This window comes from Schistocerca nitens, chromosome 7 (genome assembly GCF_023898315.1).
Source record: "Schistocerca nitens isolate TAMUIC-IGC-003100 chromosome 7, iqSchNite1.1, whole genome shotgun sequence".
In the NCBI taxonomy this organism is placed as follows: Eukaryota; Metazoa; Arthropoda; class Insecta; order Orthoptera; family Acrididae; genus Schistocerca; species Schistocerca nitens.
In genome coordinates, this window is record NC_064620.1 from 341,587,210 (window position 1) to 341,610,276 (window position 23,067).

At 38.6% G+C, this 23,067-nt stretch overlaps 1 protein-coding gene across 2 annotated transcripts in view; it reads right to left on the bottom strand.

The window, feature by feature from the left end:
• The window catches only part of LOC126194863 (histone acetyltransferase KAT7), a 603,999-nt gene that overhangs the window by 575,323 nt on the left and 5,609 nt on the right, over positions 1-23,067 (bottom strand). For both annotated transcript variants that reach the window (XM_049933208.1, XM_049933209.1), the window contains exon 2: positions 7,794-8,583. In XM_049933208.1, coding sequence (XP_049789165.1) covers positions 7,794-8,583 — 790 coding nt within the window. The remainder of the gene's footprint in view (positions 1-7,793; positions 8,584-23,067) is intronic.

Sequence of the window (23,067 nt, forward strand, 5' to 3'; positions counted from 1 at the left end):
CATTCTATACATTTACGCCCCTATCCCTCTTTCCTTTCCGAGAAAATAATTGTTTCAAAAGCTAGGAAAGAAAGAAAGAGAGACAGACACACACACGGAGAGAGAGAGAGAGAGAGAGAGAGAGAGAGAGAGAGAGAGAGAGAAGAGAAGAGAAGTGCTGGAGTTGAAGCTGGGAAGGGGACAAATATATGGAGGACAGAGACTAGACTATCTCTGGGATGATTACATTGGAACCTCCATCCATATAAAACCTGCCAACCACCAGAAATTCCTGCATTTCAACAGCTGCCACCCATTCCATATCAAGAAGTCCTTCTCCATACAACTCATACACTTGAGGGTCATCACATGTGTAGTGATGAGCAACCAATGTACCAAGCGTCTCACTGCAAATAATAAAATGGCTGTCTAAAACATGCAGTTGCCTCGAGTTAAATTAAATGCTGCTGCCTCGTAATATACAGGCACTAGAAGTCGTCAAAACATAGCTCAGCTGCCTGCAAGTACTGATAAGAGCTACGCCATACGTCACCCTTCCTGCAGATAATGAGAAGCTAGCTGGGCGCGGCAGGAAGTAGCGCGCAGAAAAACCGTCATGGCGGCCGGAAATAAGCTTTCGCAGCGGACCGTGCTTAGTTAGAACTATAGCACGGTCCTGCGGGCTCTAGCGGCAGCCAAGCGAACCTCGTTCAAGGTCACGCGCTTTACGTAGCTGCAACGGCTAATTGAACACAGCCATGCATGTTGTACAGAAACGGATCTCGCATGCTTTGTCTCTCCAGTCACCTTCCTTCTACTACCTACCACAAACCCACTGTCCAGTCACAAAACAGCACTCCTCGTGTGACTCAGTACCACCCAGAACTGGAGCAACTGAATCATATCCTCCACCAGGAATCTGACTACCTCTCACCATGTGCTTCCCACCCCTCTCACAATGATATTCTGCCGCCCACCGAACTTATGCAATATCCTTGTCCATTCCTACTCCACTCCTGCTCCCAATCCCGTGCTTCATGGTCAGTATCCCTGCAACAGACCTACAAGGCCTGTCCCATGCATCCTCCTACCACCATCTACTTTAGTCTGGTCACAGCCATCTCTTATCCCGTCAAAGGCAGGAATACCTTTCAAAGAAGCCATGTGATCTACAAACTAAGCTGCAACCGCTGTGCTGCATATTATGTGGGCATGACAACAAACGAGCTGATGTCCACCTGGATGGCTACTGCCAAACTGTGGTCAAGAGACAGCTGGATCATCCAGCTGCTGAAAATGCTGCCCAACATGATGTGCTTCATTCCAATGACAGCTTCATGGCTTGTGCCACCTGGGCCCTTTCATGCAACTCCAGGTTTTCTGAATTGCGTAGGTGGGAGCTCTCCCTGCAATATACTGTATCCTATGTTCCTGTAACATTTCTGGGCTCCATCTTTCCTAGTTGATAGCTGATGGTTGGAGAGACAACACTGCTGTTACAGTCTGCAGAAACCAGTTATAAATGTTGGCCACTGATGAATTGTGTATACGAATGGTATTGACCCCTTCAGTGTCAGTTAAAGCCTGAAGAGGGTGCAAAGAAGAACTGAAACTGGTAGCCATATAATAAATGACATCTTAAGGACAGTTGTAGATGTTCCATTTTATTACATAAGGGAACAGCTGAAGTTCATCAGACCTCCAATCACAAGGATAGACATACAAAAACTTCCCTAGTCCCTGTCCTGCGCCTACCTATTTCCTTCCCTTCCACTAGACACTTGTATTCCACCAACACACACACACATTCTTTTTCCCCTTCTCTACTTCTCCCCCCCCCCCCCCTTTTTTCTCAAGCTTCCCAACTGCACCTAGCTGCTGTACGTTTTCTCCTTAGTGTTCCACAAGCAGGACTACATCTCTCCCCACCCCTACCCTGCTATCCCTCTCTCTCCGCACCCTCTGCCTCTTCCTCATTCCCACTATCCACGCCAATTTGCTGCTCCCATCAGGTGCAGTTGCAATCTGCAGTCCAGGCACAATGGCCTCAGACAGTTGTCGAGTGTGTAAAGTTGTAGCTGTTCGAATGTGTGTGCATTTTCTATTTCAGAAGAAGACCTTTTGGATGAAAGCTTAAATATATAGCAGTCTTTTCATTGTGCCTGTCTTTGACTCAACATCATCTCTGTACGGCGAGTAGGAATCAATCTTTTTCATAATACTGTTGTAAATGGAAATAGTATGAACTACCACACCCTAGGCATATGGCACAGACCTCATAATCCCAGGTGACATAAATGAAAAGAACTTCCCACAGTTTTCTGACTAGAGAAACATAAACTGGTCACTGGGATTTTATTTTGGTTTGCTATCCATTATCTGACTGTGTGAGGCATCGATAACATTCCCACAAGCAGAGGGGGTCCCCGATCCATTTGGATACTGGAGAAAGGTGGCACAAATTTGTAATATAGGAAAAAGGTTCTGAAGTACTAAAAACGGAGTTACACAACCTAAGAATAAACATGAAGAACAATGAGGGATGGGAAGTGGCTGGAGTGTGCCTGCTGGGACATAGAAACTAAGCACTTTCTTTTCATCTCCTAAACAAGTGCAGTGTCAGCTGTCTAAATGATGGGTTTTTCTGACACATGCCACATGAGCAAGGAACTCTTGTTTAAAACTTTAAGCATTGTTAGTGGTTGATGCCAACTAGAATAAATTAACTCCCCTCAAAATGACGAAAGCCAATATAAGTTTCCAGATTTTGCTTCCTCAGTATGTCAGGAATCATTATCACAAATCTTTCTTTCTCCCTGAACTCTTTTCAGTGGTTTCATTTGTGACTGTAAAATTGTATGTATGAGACAGGTCAGTTGTTCATCATCAAGGTCTCCTGAGTCTGTCACCAGATTTATTACTTATGGATTACTACCCAATTCATCCTGTTTTAATTTTCGGTCTTGTGCCCGTGTGCATGTCACAGCACTTAGCAGTCTTGGGGGGTTTGTAACAAATAGTCTTATGAATATTAGATTCATGTAGTAATCTTGAGAAACAATCAGATTTTTTGTTTCTGAAGAACACTATGTGACTAGCTTCAGAGTTGAGCCCATTATTCAACATCATGATAACAAATGAAAACAGTAATACATATGGTAACTGTTTGTGTGAACTTTCTGTGTCAACATTAAGTGAGATAGTGAAAGCATTAAAAGAGAACACCATTCTGCCAAACTCAAAGCACCTAAATGCCCAAGTGTCTTCCTTCACACAAAAGTTAAAATTATATGGGGAATTACTCACCAATCAGCATGAAATTCACTTTAAAGCAGAAATAACATGTGAGGCGGCAGCAGTTTCTCACAGAAGTCAATTTCTGATATCTAAGACTTCAGAAAATGTTACTAAACCTGCCTTCTCAGTAATGGTGAAACGTTTAAATTAAAGATATAGTAATGCTATTAGTGTGCTTATTGTCATTTATAATGTATTTAAGACGCACAAAATCCACAAATACCAAGGGGGGAGCATATGGATTGTACCACTTATCTGAAATACCTTCCTGCTCATCAAAAGACTTCCTTGTATAACCTAGAGATTAAGTGTGAAACCTGACTCTTTAATGTGAGCCTCGTGCTAAGATAGCTTAATTCTGTAATATTACATCATATTCAGTCACTTTGTAGTGATTTATATTTTAACACAAAACACAATACTAATAATAGTCAGAGTCACATTCTAACAATTACTACAAATTGTGTGCAAAATTCCAATTTCAATCTACAACATAAATATACTATTAGATACATACCACAAGCCTATTTAACATCCAAAAATACAAGCATAACACAATAACACAGCAAAGGACAGAGATACAAGCTAGTGATTGCAGGCAGAATTACATATGATCACACATCTCCGAGTAGAAGTGAAAGGGAAATAAACACAACAGAAGGGAGAAATTCTACACTATCCATTACAATTGTTAAATACATAAAATAAAAACAAGACAGAGGAAACAATATTTTAAAACTGAAACACTGACTATCAGTCATAACTTTTATTTATTCAGTTGTTTCTGATTCTGTATGCATAGCAAACCGTGTAAGTGATGATTAGTGTGTATGTACTTGCACAGAAATGACACTATAAATTCCTGAAGTCTGAAAACAATGCAGCATCTCACACACGACCAGCATTATGTTTACAGTGACACAATGTATACCCTTGTTTGTACACAAATGCAAATCAATTAGATAATACATACTTGTGAAACAATTCGATGCCAGTATGAAACAAAAGTGTCCAGCTTCACTCAATGGATGACTGATAGTGTACATGATGAAGGCTATATGAAATACCTTACACTAATGTGCATGTGAGAACCAGCACTACAGACAAGGTATCGGCAGCACTTGTTTGTCTTATCACTAACAGTAATAACTGCCATCCTTTTAAGAAAGCTCAGACAATCAGAAATAATACAGCATTAACCCTGTATTATTTCTGATAGTTTGAGCTTAAAAGGATAGCAGTTATTACTGTAACAAATTGTTAGTGATAAGACAAACAAGTGCTCATTCCAATTTGAGTACAGCCTATTACTAGACAAGTTTTGACATTGTAGATGGCAATGTCCCTGCCACACCAGTTCTTACTGTAAGTGTCCATAGCTCATATGACTTGAGATCGTCAATACTATGCACACTTTCTGTCCATCAATGGTCATAAATGTGTACTATAATACCAACACCATCACTATCATCTTCATGAATGAGTACTTGCTAACAAAACCAATGTGTTACCAATCCAGATGAAGACCGTAAGTACATTTTAGACTGCAGCATCATCAGTGATTTGAAGGAATGAGGCAATATACATTTCAACATGTTTTAATTGAAAAATGATGAATGTTATTGAGCAGAGACGTTTGTGACAAACTCAACCGCTGTAAACTGTAAATACCCCAGAAACATTCACTTCCTAAAAGTTATAAACCATTAGCAGTGTCCTGTGAGCATAACCTTTTTGGCTTGGAGTAGATGATGGTACGTCAGAACGTGACTGCACTACATTTTTCAGATTAATTAAAACAACAGTACCTTTTATGAAGCTGTACATCAAAACATTGTAGTTCTTGCAATTCACTTAGCTCTAGTTACTTCCACTGAGAGTATGGGAGTCTTCTTACATGCCACATGGTAACTTTCACTCCAAAATTTTATGACAATCTCTTATGTATCACTCTTCATGAACATTTTTTCATGTGTGGTGACGTGTCATTTCGAAAACATTTCCTCTTCATTAGCCTGACAGTCCAGCAGCTGCTAACAGATTCTCACACATTGTGCTTGTGCTCTTCAATGTGTTTTGTTGACCTCCATCTCACACAAACTGCGAAAGTTGGATGTGTTATGGATGATATCATATGTATAACCACATGATTAATGTGCTTATGGTTTGCCACTTCATCAAAAATTGCTCCTTAGTTATTCAAAATCAGGTCACAGACTTTTCCAGTGTTACCATCAGTAATGGGTGTGACTGGACATTCAACTCTTTCCTCGATCTTCTTTATTGTTCAGCTACTTTTGACTAGTCCGATCAAGCAGTAAACACTGTCATGATAAAATACCCTCCCTGTAGTATGCTGAAAGCTTTCTGTGGATTTGAACCACTGGCACACCTTCAGATCACAAAAACTGATTATAGAATACCATTCTTTACTGATTGAAACAGAGAATGGTGCAGCCATATGTATGTTGGATGAATGTAAAGTGAACTGATGTGACAAGGCCAAAAGATGCCACTAGTAAAGAGAATGGTACCATCCAATGGCTAGGGAATGGTCTTAGCCACCCTGCCAACTTACATGCAATTAGAATGAAGATACTGATTTACTTTCATGTAATGTGCTTTTCAACAACTTCCATTATTTACCCATTCACGATCTAGTACAAAGACATTGTCTTAAATGGTTCATCAGTGCCCAATAGCAGGTACTGGATAAGATCTGCAGACATACACAAGCACCCACAAACACCCAAAACAACCTTACTACCTTAGTTCCCTAATAAAATTAAGCCCAGTGTAGTTTGTGGTGGCTTCAATGACTTCAGTTAAGCATTGTATCAGTGTCAGACAGAAAATGTAATATAACAGCAATAAAAATATGTAATGAAATTCCAGTGTTACATTGTTGATTTTCTTTATTTAAACTTACGACTTGTCACCTGAATATGTTTTTTTATATTTAATTTTATCTGTTTCTAATATTGTGTTATAATTTCATGTATTGACTCGTTCCATGACCATGGAGACTTGTCCTTAATTTGGTCCCATGGAACAATAAATAAATAAATAAAAAATAACTGTCTGTCACTGTATAGAGCAAATGTTGGGAATAGTGAACCTGAATGTATACAGAAATACAACAACACCAGAGAAAAGAAAGTCAAACTTACTAGGGAAGAGTGGGTTGGGGGGAGGGGGAGGGGCAGAGATTTGAGCATATGAAGAGTGATATGTAAGAGTTTACCATAAAACTTTTACTCCAAAGTTCCACATAGCACGTAAGAAGACTCCCATGCTCTCAGTGGAAATAGATAGAGCTAAGTGAACTACAAGAACTATAATGTTTTGGTGTTCAGCTTCATAAAATATGCTGTTTTCTGCCACTATAGCCAATCTGCTCTCACCGATGGTTGGTGAAAGCTTCGTTATAGTAGTAATTAAAAATTGCAAACACTTATTAATATGAAACTCTCAAACATTATTATTATTATTATTATTATTATTATTATTATTATTATTATTATTATTATTATTATTATGCAAGCAACTGCTATTTGTTGAACAGAAAAATCCAGGAATGCTAAACAACACAGCTATAGTCTTTTGGCTCAGATCAGAAATCTGAGTATTACTGCTCAATTTGTCTGTTTTTTTTTTTTCTGGAAGTCATATCAAAACAAAATTTAGGTGCAGTACACATCTTTTTGCCCAAATAGCTAATGAAACTATATCAAACTTCAAACTGCTTTTCTTATAATGGTATCAACTGAATTCTGTAATTTTATTAGTAATAGTGGAAAGTGGCCTGATAAAAAAACTGGAACCACCCCGTTTCTGCACAAGATTCATAATGTGGATAATTACCTACTTTCAGTCCCAGGTATTTATAATGTTTGATTTTACTGTGTATTTGATTATGTCACTTTAATGACAATTCTCTGCCAGACATTGTATGCACTGTGTTTTATTGATGTTTAGAGAAAATGTGCATGCTGCAAGTCACATAACTTACTCCACTAACTCATTCAAATTTTTCACAAAGCCACACACATCATCTGTAGATAGCAGTTCTTGTTTTTATTCTGTCTAGTAACAGTCTGATTATATGTATGAAGAGAATCAGTGCATAATGAACATAATATTCCGTTATGCACACACCACCACTTCCCTTGCTTCAGGCAACTTATAGAGTTAAAAATTTATGCTGTTGCTGACCCTAGAGAACAACCTCCTGTTGCATGTTTCCTTGATATAATGGTACCCTTTGCTTTGCTACAAGCATGTTTCTGTGTTGCACACAGAAAATACCAGAACCTCATGAGTATATACAACAGGAAAGATATGCCTGTTAACACCACAGTACCATAAAGATTCATTGTCTTATGGTAGTCACATTCTCCCCCCCCCCCCCCCCCCTCCCTGTTTTTAAAGGAAAATAAATGGAACTCCCTATTGGTAAGACAGGAAAATAGACAATTTTATATAGCTCACATATTTGAAAAATGCAACTGATTTACCTGAGGAAGCTGAGGATGCTGTTGTTGAGGTCTCTGTGCTTGCGCCAGATTTGCTTGGTGGTGACTGCAGTGGTTCTGGTTTAGCAACAGCTTTCCGAGTTCTTGTCTGGGCAATTGCTTTTGATGCAGAATTTTTCACTGGGCTTAACTTTGGTGGCTGTGTTGCTTGATCATCACTTTCACTACTGTTCTCAGGACTAAATATGCTTTTAGTTTTTAGTTTCCTCTGTGTTGTGGAATCTGCCTGTTTACTTGCAGCAGCAGACTTTGTAGTGGGTTTTTCGGCTGCCGACTTAGCATTGGCATTTGAGCCAGATTCTTTTACTCCCCTTGGTCCTGATCCAGCATTGTTTTTTGTTGTGTTAACTCTAGAAGGCTTCTGAATTGGAGTAACAGTGGCAGTTGCTTTTGGTTTTGTTGAAGCTTTCCGCTTCACAGTTGGCTTCACAGGTGACTCTTCAGATTCTGATGAACATGCAGCCGTGGCATTAGCTTTAGATTGCCTAGTTTTTGAATTTGGAACCTGCGACTTCTCTTTAGGTTTTGTAGTCTCGGTATCATTTGAAACTGTTGCACTTTTACTACTCTTGACAGGTGAGTTTTTCTTTTTTGCCACTTTTCTAGTGTCCGAATCGGTCGACCCATTTGCACTCTTCTCCGCACTACCCTGTGATGTCGACGTATTCTCCGTGTCTGAAGAACTTGAATCAGAACCACTAGAAGAAGATGAACTCGAAGATGAGGAGGAGCTGTTACTTGAACTAGACGCCTCAGAGCTTGATGCTGCTTCCTGAAAGCAAGACATAATCAGGTTTATGCACAAAGACACAACACAACACATTATAAAATCACAATCACAAATTATCAAAAATGTAATCTAAACAACAGAAGTGTGTGAAAGATATACAAACAAAAATCTGACTTACACAGACATTTGTAAACTGTCTTGAAAGCAGATACACATAGAAAAGAAACAAACAAAGTCACATAAACAACGCTGATAAGAAAATGAAGTTTTATACAAACACGAGTGTTGCCATGCAAAAGCAATACACACTAGTAACACTTAATAACATACCTTACAGGACTGATAAAATTAGTTTTGTTATAACAGTAGACCGTAATAACCCAAACGCTGACCTGACATTATGAAGCATGTCTCTAATTTGTTTTGTAAGTTTTTACCATTTACAATGAAAACATCAGAGGTTCATTGGAACTGTTAGTTTTATGGGTTATTCTCTGGTTAGAGAGCATGCTGAAAAGGAAAGAAATATTGAATGTACTTAGCTGTTGTAAATGTGAAAAATAACTAACCTAGGAAAGGGTAAATTTTTTTGAGTCCTACATAAAGTAAAATGCTTTACATGGGATTTCTCTCTTTGTTATCTAAGTTCGTATCACCACTAGATTAATGAGTAATGAGTACAGAAATACTGCTCTTCTACTGAGTTTAAGACAGAATGTGTACATAATGGGAGGCCTCAGTTCTGAATTCTAGCAATGCAATTTAAAAGCAATTTTCAGATGTTAATTAGAGTCAAGCTGAAAATTAATGCTACAACATTAATTATGTGATAAATAGAGTCACATTCACTAAAACTGATTATGCAGTATGTAAGCAAAGTGATGTGAAATGTTGCCAGCCTAGAGATCTCAGGAAATATTTCTTCTTGGTAAGTGTATAATACTGTAAAACTCTTAATATCTACAGTTGTCATAAAAAGTGAAGAAAAAAATTTGTTTGCAAGGCAAATATGTGGCAAGCAACAGCTAACAAACTGTTTGAGTTTACACTCATAGTTGCAGTGATTCCACTACAAGGCTAAACTTTCTCAGATGGCTTGCAAGCAGGGCAAATACTGGAATGTTCCAACACTTGGTGTAAATAAATTGAGATATGATAAAATGAGTCACTGGGTAACGACAGTATTTTTCTTTGCAACAGAGAGACATTAAAATAGTAAGTTTATGAGCTCTTGAAAGAAGGAAAATGCAGAAATCACCACCACATTTAACTTTTTTAAAAATTCTTTTTTGTCAGTATTCATAAAAAAATCATTCTGGGTGAATACATACTTATATTTGAAACATAATACTGACTCAGTCAACAAGGTATTTCACAGCAGCATGTACAACTGTATCTGGTAAAAGTAGAAATTAGGGCTTCAGATTCAAAATGAATGAAAGTGAAACTATTATGTCATCATAAAATACTGTTACCATGTTGTTAACCATACTTCAGTTGATTAAGTTGATATTATTACATTCAGAAATTCTCTATGCAGTTCACAGAGCAATGACTTAAGTTGTAAAACATTGTTTTTAAAGATTTCTATATCAACCTTCTGACAAAAAAAATAGAAAGCACTACAAGTTACTAAGAAAATAGATTCGATCAAACACACATCACAAAAGTTTCTCCTCAGTGACTTATTTTAATTGTACATCAATGGTTTTACAAATTTGTAAGTTAACTAGTTAAAAGAATAAATGCAGATGCAGAGTGAGAAAAAGCGAAAAGACTGTGCCAGGTCAATAAAAATAAGGATGAATAGAACTGAGAATGAGTACTGTTTATTGGTAGTACCAAGGACTGATATTGAGTCCATAATTTTAACATGTGATTAAAATTATTAACTTTTCAGTATAGTGCATGTATAGAGTTGTAAATATGTTTTTTACAGAGCACAAGATTTTCTAAAACATACAATTTCAATTAAGAGTCTTGAAGGTAGGTGATGGGGTACTGGCGGAAATAAGGCCATGAGGATGGCTTCATAATAAAGGTAAAGGCCCTGGGTTCAAGTACCATTCCGGCACACAGTTTTGATCTGCCAGGAAGTTTCAAATGCTTGCAATGTTTCTTTACACATGGGTCTAAGTACTTGACTTGTGCATTAGTTATCAGTGTCAACTTGAAATAATAAGCGGCTAAACAAAGGCATTCAAGTAACAAAAAAATCATTCAGCTAAAACTCATATTCATTTCCTCTTGAGAGAATTTGTAAAAAACATTTTGTATTTATGCCTCACTACAAATAAGAATGTAATTCATAACCTAATCAGTAACGAGTGTTCTTGAAATGACAGTATTACATTTTGGAATTATTTGTGATTTATGTTTGGGTCGCATTTGTTCCTCATTCTTTTGTATTTCTGCTGCTCAGGGGAGAATAATATAAGCTTTAAAAGATCAGAATCCCATTTTTAATTAAATCCAAATACATGAAATGTCACTGTCTCCACAAGAAAAAAAACACACACACACACACACACACACACACACACACAAACACACAGTTTGGGTTATAAGTATACTGGTAGTAAATGACTAACACAATTGGGAAAACAATAAAATGTGTACCCTATCCTGTCTAGGCCTACATAAACGAATCCAGCAGGTATTAATAGATTTCTTTGGCCTCTTGCATTAAACTTAATGGAAATGGACACATACTCCATTAAAAATTACCCCACTCGCCTTGTATGTGTTATGAGCTGCTAATTCACTCATATTTACAGGTGGGATATCTTTGCAACTGGATAATACCTAGAGTGTCGTGACTGATAGCCATATAATCTTTGTCTATACTACTACAAGAAAGATGAACTCAACAGTAATTAAAATGTGTGTGTAGATATCAACTTAACAATGAAACCAAACTGGATAAGACAGTTAATACTTCAAAACTGGTGTATCTGCAAACAGAAACTAGCAGTGTGAAATATGAAAACTGAGCATACAATAATAAAACTGTTAATGATGCCATTTCTATCAACATTTCACACTAATAAGTCAAAATTTTGATATGTTCATTGAAAGCATCCACACAAAAATAAGATGTTCACCTACATGTGTAAAAATTACAAGTGACACATCAATGTTACATAAAGATGTGCTTTCCAATGGGCGACACTACCAAATATATTACATTGGGATCTTACAACAGTCTTTCATCATAGGGTTTTATAAAATTAATGCTGATTGTCTTTTTAAGAAAAAAAACTTTGTATTGGCTTTGTTACATTGCTATGGGGCAAATATTAAAAAAAAAGTCTTTGGCACATTATCCATGTCCAAGTCACAATTTACACTTTTCTCATAATATCTGATGTAATACTGAAGGGGGCTGACTTGCACATTTTAGAACTTAAAGAAAAAAATCACGATGACACAAACTGTCTTCAAACCTGGTTGCAAATAAATCTATATAACTGAAAAATGCAGATAAGGGCACATAAACAACTGTGGCCTAACAAATCATGTTGTATACAAGAAATTGTATTACAGGAAGAATATAGAATTGAATATAATATTTAATGGATTATGTTGAAGTAGTTGGATAAACTCACATAAGAAAAATAAAGCAAAATATTATGTTAAAACTAACTTATTTTATCATCACACATCAGACTATTGACCAGTACTGCTCTGACAGCATTCCAAGTTATAGCAAAAGGAGCAGTGGAGCCTCTGACATTGCAGCAGGTTTTAGAAAAGAAAAAGTACTAAACTACAACAGAGACCCTTCATCTAGCCGAGATCTTAATTTTTAAACACCATAGTAAAATGGGCTTACTTACATTTACACTTGTGTACAAAAGCAGCCTGTGACAGAAAAGAGACAAATAAAGAGAATCATCATCTTTTAAATCTTAACTTACAGAAATTAGTTATAAGCCTTTAAAATGAACATTAAAATGATCTACAAATCAATTCTGATAGATTTGCTCTTTGCTGTACTTAATTCTTCATCGTGGGTTCACCAAATGTTTTACAATTCCTCTGCCAAGAGGGTCTAATAGTATCTCACAAAAATGTGTGTGTTTGCTACTGATGGTGAAATACACATGTGAAAGAATTGCACAAAAGGAAAATTCATCTGTGGGAAAAATGGTTATGAGACAGCCCTTCATGGAGTGAAAAATTACGTACTGCCAATTGACACACATAAAAGGACATACACCATCCTCGCTTTCTTCTGAAAGATAGCCTATTGTGTATTTTTATATGTGGCTCTCTGCAGTACTGAATATTTCACATTCTGAATGTGAATACTAGCCAGTAGTTCTGTCATGTAATTGTTTTTACAACTGTACAAAATTTTGATATCAGAGTGATTTATCATCCACCAGACGGCAGCAACTCATTTTTTTTTTTTTTTTTAAGAAGTGTAAACTGAGGAAGTACCGAGCATATTAATGCTATCATCATTACATAACTCTCAATATGAACACTGGTTCTTACTAGCTTCAGGGAAAGGAAATAAAAGTACACTGCATCAAGCAGTCTCTCATTGGTGAAGATTGCTTAGTGTGTTGAAGAATCACACCATCCACAATCTAAGACAGTCAAGAGAAGTGCAAGTCCCCAACACAATGTTTTCTCTGGCAGTGGTATTTTTCCCTGAATCAAGGTATTCATAGTAAACTCCTGACACAATGGCATTTGAAAATACCAGTTGTAGCACAACCTTGGAGGTGGAGTAATCCATTTATTGGGCATTCATGACACAGCCTCGACCAAATGCATTGACACCATGTGTATTACCTACCTGAGTGCTTGACTGATATACTAATGGACAGCATAAGGTTTAACATTACTCTAATCATGAGACATGCTGCATAATTCCATCCTCCACATCAGTAGCACATCTCTCACACCACATAGCAGCAGCTTCTAATCCAATGGCTCACAATGTATGGCCAAATAAAATATCAAATTCACAATACTCTATTAAATCAAGTAGTTCATAAGAAATCAAACACAGTTGTTTCATTGCTTAGTACGAATTGCTGAATATGCACAAAGGAGATATGTCACAGAAAACCTTTGATTTCACAAAATATACTGCCTTGCTACTACTGATCCCATTGGGGTCTTGAATACATTGTCATTTCTAGAGAGACAAAAACGTATCTCCAAAAATCAGAGTGGATTTAGGAAGCATGACTCATGTCAAACAGAGTAGTTTGCTTTCGTGCATGATATAATGCAAATTGTGGCTGTGGGCAATCAGGCAAATGCTGACTGAATTCTTTGGTGTCTAAAATGGTTGAATACCACAACCCTGCCAATGACAAAGACGTGAAAATATGGAGTGCCTTCTCAAATATGCACTTACCTCAAATAATTTGGATTTGGAATCTAATATGTTGGTGTGTATGTCAAATACTTAGAAGAGCAAAGGCAACACAAAATACTACAGTGTAGTAATATGATGTCAATGATTCAGTCATTCACAGCCCCCCCCCCCCCCCCCCCCCAATATAACTTACATCTTATCTTAAAGGCAAGAATGGTTTTGGAGAAATTATTTTTGAGGAAATGAAAGCATTCTTATTTTCTGTATTGAAGACAAGAGTGTCAAAGTGTTTAACAATGATTCCACAAAACTATCTTCAATAGATAACACAAGTGAAACGTTAATGCTATAAAGTTGTACCTGCTTATACAGGGTGAATATTAACAAAACCAAAAAAACTGCAGGGTCTGATTCCTGACTGGAAATGGAGGAAAAAAGGTCATATGAACATGTGTCTGGAAATAAACTGTTGCCACAGAAGATGGCTCTCACGAATGAAATTTCCTCCGACAACATGACGTGTGTTCCTTGTGAGCTGCAGGCTGTGCAACTGATGCAGCATACTGTAAGCAGCAGAATGGGCTGGTATTCATGTTGGGAACAAGCTGAGTGTTGTTTTTGTGTTCCCGAGCAGATTGAAATGATCAAGAGACAGCACGGTTATACCAAAAGAAGTACTCTTACAGGCTCCGATCACATCACACAATATTTCAAGCCATTTTTGGGTATTTCTGTGGTTATGGGTCCTTTCAGACACATGGATATGAAGAGAAGTGGCAGACTGTGCATACACCAGATTTCGAGGACCAGGTTCTACAGGATACTGAGACGAACCTTAATACAATACGCAGGCAAGTGGCCCGCCAACAAGGCGTAAACTAAAATACGATTATGTGTGTCCTACATGAGAAGAGGCCTTGAAATGTTGTGTGATGTGGTTGGTGTCTATGAGTATACTTGTTTTGCTGCCTCATGATCGTTTCCATCTGCTTGGCCATCCACAATCTTGACTTGTTTCCGACTTAATACCGGACCATTCTGCTGCTTACAGTGCGCTGCATAGATCACACAGCCTGCAACACACATGGAAAACACAGCACATGGTTAGAGGAACTTTCACTTATCACTGCCATCTGATGTGGCAAAGATATACTTTCAGACACATGTATATTGGACCTTTTTTCCTTCCTTTCCAGTCAGGAAATCTTGCCTGCAGTTTGTCAGTCATATTAAATGGTGACTCTGTATTTTCCTACCAACTGCTCTAACATCTCACAGATGCAATTACAGTAGGCAGCAACAAGTTAAGGGGAATAGATAAGACAAGATGCAAAACAGCACACCACACACCAACATCATCATTTGGCATTACTGCAACAAGTACATTACAAAAAACACAAATTTCTTATTCTCAAGGACATAAAAATGAATGGTGTAAAATACTACATTAAGTAACAAGCTAATTTAGCCAAAGACAGATGTGTTTTAAGAGCAATTTGTATTAACATAGTACTTCACATTTGCATTACAGGTTCAATAAATAAATAAATAAATAATAAGTTGACAGCTACACTAATTAATACACATTTTCAACTGACATTTTTAATAAAGGTTTGAAAGCAATAAATGATAATATTTATGTGTCACAATGGCAAACAGAGCAGTTAAAATGTGTGTTATACAATGATGACTTGTTAGGAAGATTTACTAGGTTGTAGACCTACATGGTGCAAAATATTAACAGTTTTATGGAACCAAAGATGGCACTTCAGCTTTTGAAAACTACCTCTAGCCCCCCCCCCCCCCCACGACCATCAACAACAACAACAATCAGAAACTAAATTACAATTAACAATGCCCACTAAAAACTGGTGCAGAGATATCGGCAGATATTTTCAGTAATGGCTGCTACCCAGTACCTCATCATGTTTGCATAAACCAGTTTTGTTTTACAACTGTCACAGATTAGTCTAGTATTTTGCAGATCACACAAGAAAAATTTCCACAGCAACAAGGTTTAATAAAGAAACTGTGAATACCATCGCTAAAGCAAGTACCAAATGCAATGGCAAGAGGTACTCTTATATTAGCTGCTCTGATTTGGTTCAGTGAGAAAATAAGGAAAGAAAAAGGAACAAATGGGAAAAAAATGTAGTAGCAGTAAATTAAGTCTCAATGGGAACACTGGTTGCAAGTACTCTTTTTTAATAATGTCTGCCCGAGTAGATATGGCACACGTTTTTCTTTATACAGGGCCGTAATTGTCTCAACCAGCAATTGGTCAGAAATCTAAACTGTGTCTTACTTTTTTATGCACACAAGAGTTATAAGAAGTGAAGACTATTTAAATCGTACACCACATGCACTCACTTTTATTGAACTTTGCCTCCATCCAGATAGCTTATGTATCCAGTGCCATTTGTTTTTAAGTTGACGTTATAGCAAAAGACAAGCAATGACAAGCCACCATCACTAGCATTTGCTGGAATTAGCTGTGTGAGGCTTTTTATCACCCACTCACTAATCATGGTATTTTGGGAGGCAAACACAAATCAACCATACAATCATAGATCAGTCTGCTGGTTTCTGATTTGATTCATTTAATTTGAGTGGAAGGTTACAGGATTAATTGTGCTTTATTTCTGTAAGATGTCAGATCATTAGAACAATATTGTGAGAGTCACCCAGAATGTACAGAACATTTGCTCACAGACCTTGTACAGCTATATAATTGCAGTTGTGAACCTGTGATACCAGTACCAGAGGTGCCTCAAGTACTATCCTCTCTACATCTACATCTACATCTTCATCTACATCCATACTCCGCAAGCCACCTGACGGTGTGTGGCGGAGGGTACCCTGAGTACCTCTATCGGTTCTCCCTTCTATTCCAGTCTCGTATTGTTCGTGGAAAGAAGGATTGTCGGTATGCATCTGCGTGGGCTCTAATCTCTCTGATTTTATCCTCATGGTCTCTTCGCGAGATATACGTAGGAGGGAGCAATATACTGCTTGACTCTTCGGTGAAGGTATGTTCTCGAAACTTTAACAAAAGCCCGTACCGAGCTACTGAGCATCTCTCCAGCAGAGTCTTCCACTGGAGTTTATCTATCATCTCTGTAACGCTTTCGCGATTACTAAATGATCCTGTAACGAAGCGCGCTGCTCTCCGTTGGATCTTCTCTATCTCTTCTATCAACCCTATCTGGTACGGATCCCACACTGCTGAGCAGTATTCAAGCAGTGGGCGAACAAGCATACTGTAACCTACTTCCTTTGTTTTCTGATTGCATTTCCTTAGGATCCTTCCAATGAATCTGTCTGGCATCTGCTTTACCGACGATCAACTTTATATGATCATTCCATTTTAAATCACTCCTAATGCGTACTCCCAGATAATTTATGGAATTAACTGCTTCCAGTTGCTGACCTGATATTTTGTAGCTAAATGATAAGGTATCTATCTTTCTATGTATTCGCAGCACATTACACGTGTCTACATTGAGATTCAATTGCCATTCCCTGCACCATGCGTCAATTCGCTGCAGATCCTCCTGCATTTCAGTACAATTTTCCATTGTTACAGCCTCTCGATACACCACAGCATAATCTGCAAAAAGGCCTCAGTGAACTTCTGATGTCATCCACCAGGTCATTTATGTATATTGTGAATAGCAACGGTCCTATGACACTCCCCTGCGGCACACCTGAAGTCACTCTTACTTCGGAAGACTTCACTCCATTGAGAATGACATGCTGCGTTCTGTTATCTAGGAACTCCTCAATCCACTCACACAATTGGTCTGATAGTCCATATGCTCTTACTTTGTTCATTAAACGACTGTGGGGAACTGTATCGAATGCCTTGTGGAAGTCAAGAAACACGGCATCTACCTGTGAACCCGTGTCTATGGCCCTCTGAGTCTCGTGGACGAATAGCACAAGCTGGGTTTCACACGACCGTCTTTTTCGAAACTCATGCTGATTCCTACAGAGTAGATTTCTAGTCTCCAGAAAAGTCATTATACTCGAACATAATACGTGTTCCAAAATTCTACAACTGATCGACGTTAGAGATATAGGTCTATAGCTCTGCACATCTGTTCGAAGTCCCTTCTTGAAAACGGGGATGACCTGTGCCCTTTTCCAATCCTTTGGAACGCTACGCTCTTCTAGAGACCTATGGTACACCGCTGCAAGAAGGGGGGCAAGTTCCTTCGCGTACTCTGTGTAAAATTGAACTGATATCCCATCAGGTCCAGCGGCCTTTCCTCTTTTGAGCGATTTTAATTGTTTCTCTATCCCTCTATCGTCTCCTGTGGATCCTGTCTCCTCTGCAGAAAGTATAGGATCTGTCATTACCTGCTCACTTGACTGTGAGTGGTGTGTCAATGGTAGACCTAGATATCCTGTACAGAGAGGATGGGGGATTAGGGAGCACTCAGCATGTTGTACCGATCCACCTAACCAACAAGTTTGAGATGCTGTCTTTGACTGAAACTGACCCAATGGTACTCACTTCACCTGTTGTGGGGGAACCTGTTCTGTCCGGTGTCAGAAGGAAGCAAATGCAAAAGGGTAGGGGTCTATTAATTGTCGGCAGTTCAAACGTATGGCAAATGATAGTACCCCTTAGCGAAATGGAAGCAAGGGGCAGGAAAGTGTGCACTCTGTGTGTATGCCTGGGAGTTATCCCGGCAGCCATTGAAGGAACAGGGTGCAACCAACTGCAGACTATGGCGCAAGCTCGAACAAATGACAACTGTCTTCTGGGGTCCAGAGTCATTCTTTGTTCATTCCAGCAACTGGCAGAGAAGATGGAGGAGGTCAGCTTTGTGTGTGGAGTTTCAATGAAGCTCACAATTTGCAGAATTGTCCCCAGAACTGATCATGGCCCTATGGTTCTGAGTTGAGTGGAAGGACTGAACCAGAGACATTGAAAGTTCTCTGACAAGATAGGCTGCGACTTCCTGGACTTGCACAATAGGGTTGAGAACTGTACGGTCCCACTAAATAGGTCAGGCGCGCAGAGGATGATGGAAATATATTGGATCTAATGGCATCAAATAGACCTGACCTTTTTGAGGATGTACACTTTGAAACTGGTATCAGTAACCATGATGCAGTTGAGACAACAATGATTACCAAAGTACAATGGACAACTAAAAAAAGCAGAAAGAGACATATATTCAGTAAACTAGATTTTAAAAAAATCAGTGTGGAGGAACCTTAGCTTGAGTTTAAAAGAATAGTCGAATATGCACTGGACAGAACAGTTCATAATGGTAGGGAACCTCCATGGTATATATTCACAGTAAAGAAGCTTCTAAAGAAACAGAGATTACTGCATAATACACATAAAACAAAGAGTGTGGCTATAGACAGAGAGATGCTGAACGAAACACGTTTGAGTGCCAAGGGACAGGAAAGTGTGCACTCTGTGTGTATGCCTGGGAGCTATCCTGGCAGCCATTGAGGGAACAGGGTGCAACCAACTGCAGGCTGTGGCGCAAGCGATGCCTTCAATAACTACAGTAGCAGAATATTGTCAAATGACATTTCACAAAATCCAATGAAATTATTGTTGTATGTAGTGGCTGTTTGTGACACCAAAGATAGTGTCTGAGCCCTAGCGAAAGAGACAGGAACTGAAATTGAGGGTAATGAAGCAAAAGCTGAAATGCTTAACTCTGTTTTAAAATGTTCCTTTACCAAAGGAAAACATAGGAGAATTGCCCCAATTTAATCCTTGTATGACTGAAAAGAGGAATGAAATAATTATTAGCACCAGTGGCATCGAGAAACAGCTGAAATCGTTAAAAAATTTAACAAAGCTGCAGGCTCTGATGGAATCCCTGTCAGATTCTACACTCAATTTGTGGCTCAGTTAGCCCTGCTTCTTGCTATACTCTATCGTAGATCCTAGAACAATAAATTGTGCCCAGTTCTTGGAAAAAGCACAGGTCACAGCCATCTACAAGAGGAGTAGTAAAAGTGATCCATAAAACTACTGTCTAATATCCATGACATTGATTTGTTGTAGAATCTTAGAACATATTCTGAGCTCAAACATAATGAGGTATCTTGAACAGAATGACCTCCTCAATGCCAACCAACACGGAGTCCGAAAACATCGATCATGTGAAACCCAACTCGCACTTTTCTCATATGACATACAGAAAGCATTGGATCAAGGCCACCAGGTAGATGCAGTGTTCCTTGATTTCCTAAAAAAACATCTGACTCAGTACTGCACCTACACTTATTCTCAAAAGTACAGTCGTATGGGATATGAAGTGAAATTTCTGACTGGATTGAGGACTTTTTGGCAGGGAGGACGCAGCATGTTATCTTGGATGGAGAGTGAGCATCAGATGAAAAAGTAACTTTGGGTGTGCCCCAGAGAAATGTGTTGGGACCCTTGCTGTTCATGTTGTATATTAATGACCTTGCAGACAGTATTAATAGTAAAATTAGGCTTTTTGCAGATGATACAGTTATCTATAATGAAGTACTATCTGAGGGAAGCTGCATAAATATTCAGTCAGATCTTGACAAGATTTCAACATGGTGCAGAGATTGTCAACTTGCTCCATATACTCAGAAATGTGAAATTGTGTACATCACAAAACGAAAAAACATAGTATCCTATTAATATAATATCAATGAGTGACTGTTGGAATCTGCCAACTCATACAAATACCTGGGTGTAACACTTCGTAGGTACATGAAATGGAATGACCACATAGGTTCAAGTCATGGGTAAAGCAGGTGGTAGACTTCAGTTTACTGGTAGAATACTGGGTAAGTGCAATCAGTCTACAAAAGAGATTGCTTGCAAATCACTTGTGCAACCAGTTCTAGAATATTGCTCAGGTATTTGGGACCCGTATCACACAGGACTAACAGGAGATATTGAAAGTATGCAGAGAAGGACAGCAGCACGAATGGTCACAGATTTGCTTAATCTACGGGGGTGTGTCACTGAGATACTAAAGGAACTGAAATGGCGGATTCTTGAAGACATACGTAAACTATCCCAAGAACGTCTATTAACAAAGATTCAAGAACCGGCTTTAAATGATTACTCTAGGGAAATACTACAACCACCTACAACCGCTAACATAGGGATTGTGAGGATGTTGTTGTTGTTGTTGTTGTTGTGGTCTTCAGTCCTGAGACTGGTTTGATGCAGCTCTCCATGCTACTCTATCCTGTGCAAGCTTCTTCATCTCCCAGTACCTACTGCAGCCTACATCCTTCTGAATCTGCTTAGTGTATTCATCTCTTGGTCTCCCTCTACGATTTTTACCCTCCACGCTGCCCTCCAATACTAAATTGGTGATCTCTCGATGTCTCAGAACATGTCCTACCAACCGATCCCTTCTTCTAGTCAAGTTGTGCCACAAGCTGCTCCTCTCCCCAATTCTATTCAATACCTCCTCATTAGTTATGTGGTCTACCCATCTAATCTTCAGCATTCTTCTGTAGCACCACATTTCAAAAGCTTCTATTCTCTTCTTGTCTAAACTATTTATCGTCCACGTTTCACTTCCATACATGGCTACACTCCATACAAATACTTTCAGAAACGACTTCCTGACATTTAAATCTATACTCGATGTTAACAAATTTCTCTTCTTCAGAAACGCTTTCCTTGCCACTGCCAGGCTACATTTTATATCCTCTCTACTTTGACCATCATCAGTTATTTTGCTCCCCAAATAGCAAAAGTCCTTTACTACATTAAGTGTCTCATTTCCTAATCTAATTCCCTCAGCATCACCCGACTTAATTCGACTACATTACATTATCCTCGTTTTGCTTTTGTTGATGTTCATCTTATATCCTCCTTTCAAGACACTGTCCATTCCATTTAACTGCTCTTCCAAGTCCTTTGCTGTCTCTGACAGAATTACAATGTCATCGGCGAACCTCAAAGTTTTTATTTCTTCTCCATGGATTTTAATACCTACTCCGAACTCTGCCATCTGCTTTCTGTACAAATTGTAAATAGCCTTTCGCTCCCTGTATTTTACCCCTGCCACCTTTAGAATTTGAAAGAGAGTATTCCAGTCAATATTGTCAAAAGTTTTCTCTAAGTCTACAAATGCTAGAAACGTAGGTTTGCCTTTCCTTAATCTTTCTTCTAAAATAAGTCGCAGGGTCAATATTGCCTCATGTGTTCCAACATTTCTACGGAATCCAAACTGATCTTCCCCGAGGTCGGCTTCTATCAGTTTTTCCATTCGCCTGTAAAGAATTCGCGTTAGTATTTTGCAGCTGTGACTTATTAAACTGATAGTTTGGTAATTTTCACATCTGTCAACACCTGCTTTCTTTGGGATTGGAATTATTATATTTTTCTTGAAGTCTGACGGTACTTCGCCTGTCTCCTACATCTTGCTCACCAAATGGTAGAGGTTTGTCAGGACTGGCTGTCCCAAGGCTGTCAGTAGTTCTAGTGGAATGTTGTCTACTCCGGAGGCCTTGTTTCGACTCAGGTCTTTCAGTGCTCTGTCAAACTCTTCACGCAGTATCATATCTCCCATTTCATCTTCATCTACATCCTCTTCCATTTCCATAATATTGTCCTCGAGTACATCGCCCTCGTATAGACCCTCTATATACTCCTTCCACCTTTCTGCTTTCTCTTCTTTGCTTAGAACTGGGTTTCCATCTGAGCTCTTGATATTCATGCAAGTGGTTCTCTTTTCTCCAAAGGTCTCTTTAATTTTCCTAGGATAATTACTGCACACACAGAGGCATTCAAACAATCATTCTTCCCACACTGCATACGTGAATGGAACAGGAAGAAAATCTAATAAGACGTACAATGGAATGTACCCTCCGCCATGCAGCTCATGGTGGTTTGCAGAGTATAGATGTAGATTCACTGAGATGATGCAGAGACTCACCTAGTGTAGCTCGTACAATGCTTCTAGTGCTCAAATGGTGAGCAACAATTACTCAGCTGAATGTAAAAAGCTGCCAATGGTTATTAGATTTTCACACTTGAGAAATAATTGTCATTCAGACAATGCAAGAAATGGTACTTCTGTGTCCAATGCACGAAGTGGAGAGAACAATCATTTTCAAAAGTAAGTAAAATGTTAACTGTTAAATACTTAAACAAAGAATGTCAGAATGAGTATTTAGACTCATCAAATCAACAAACAGCCACA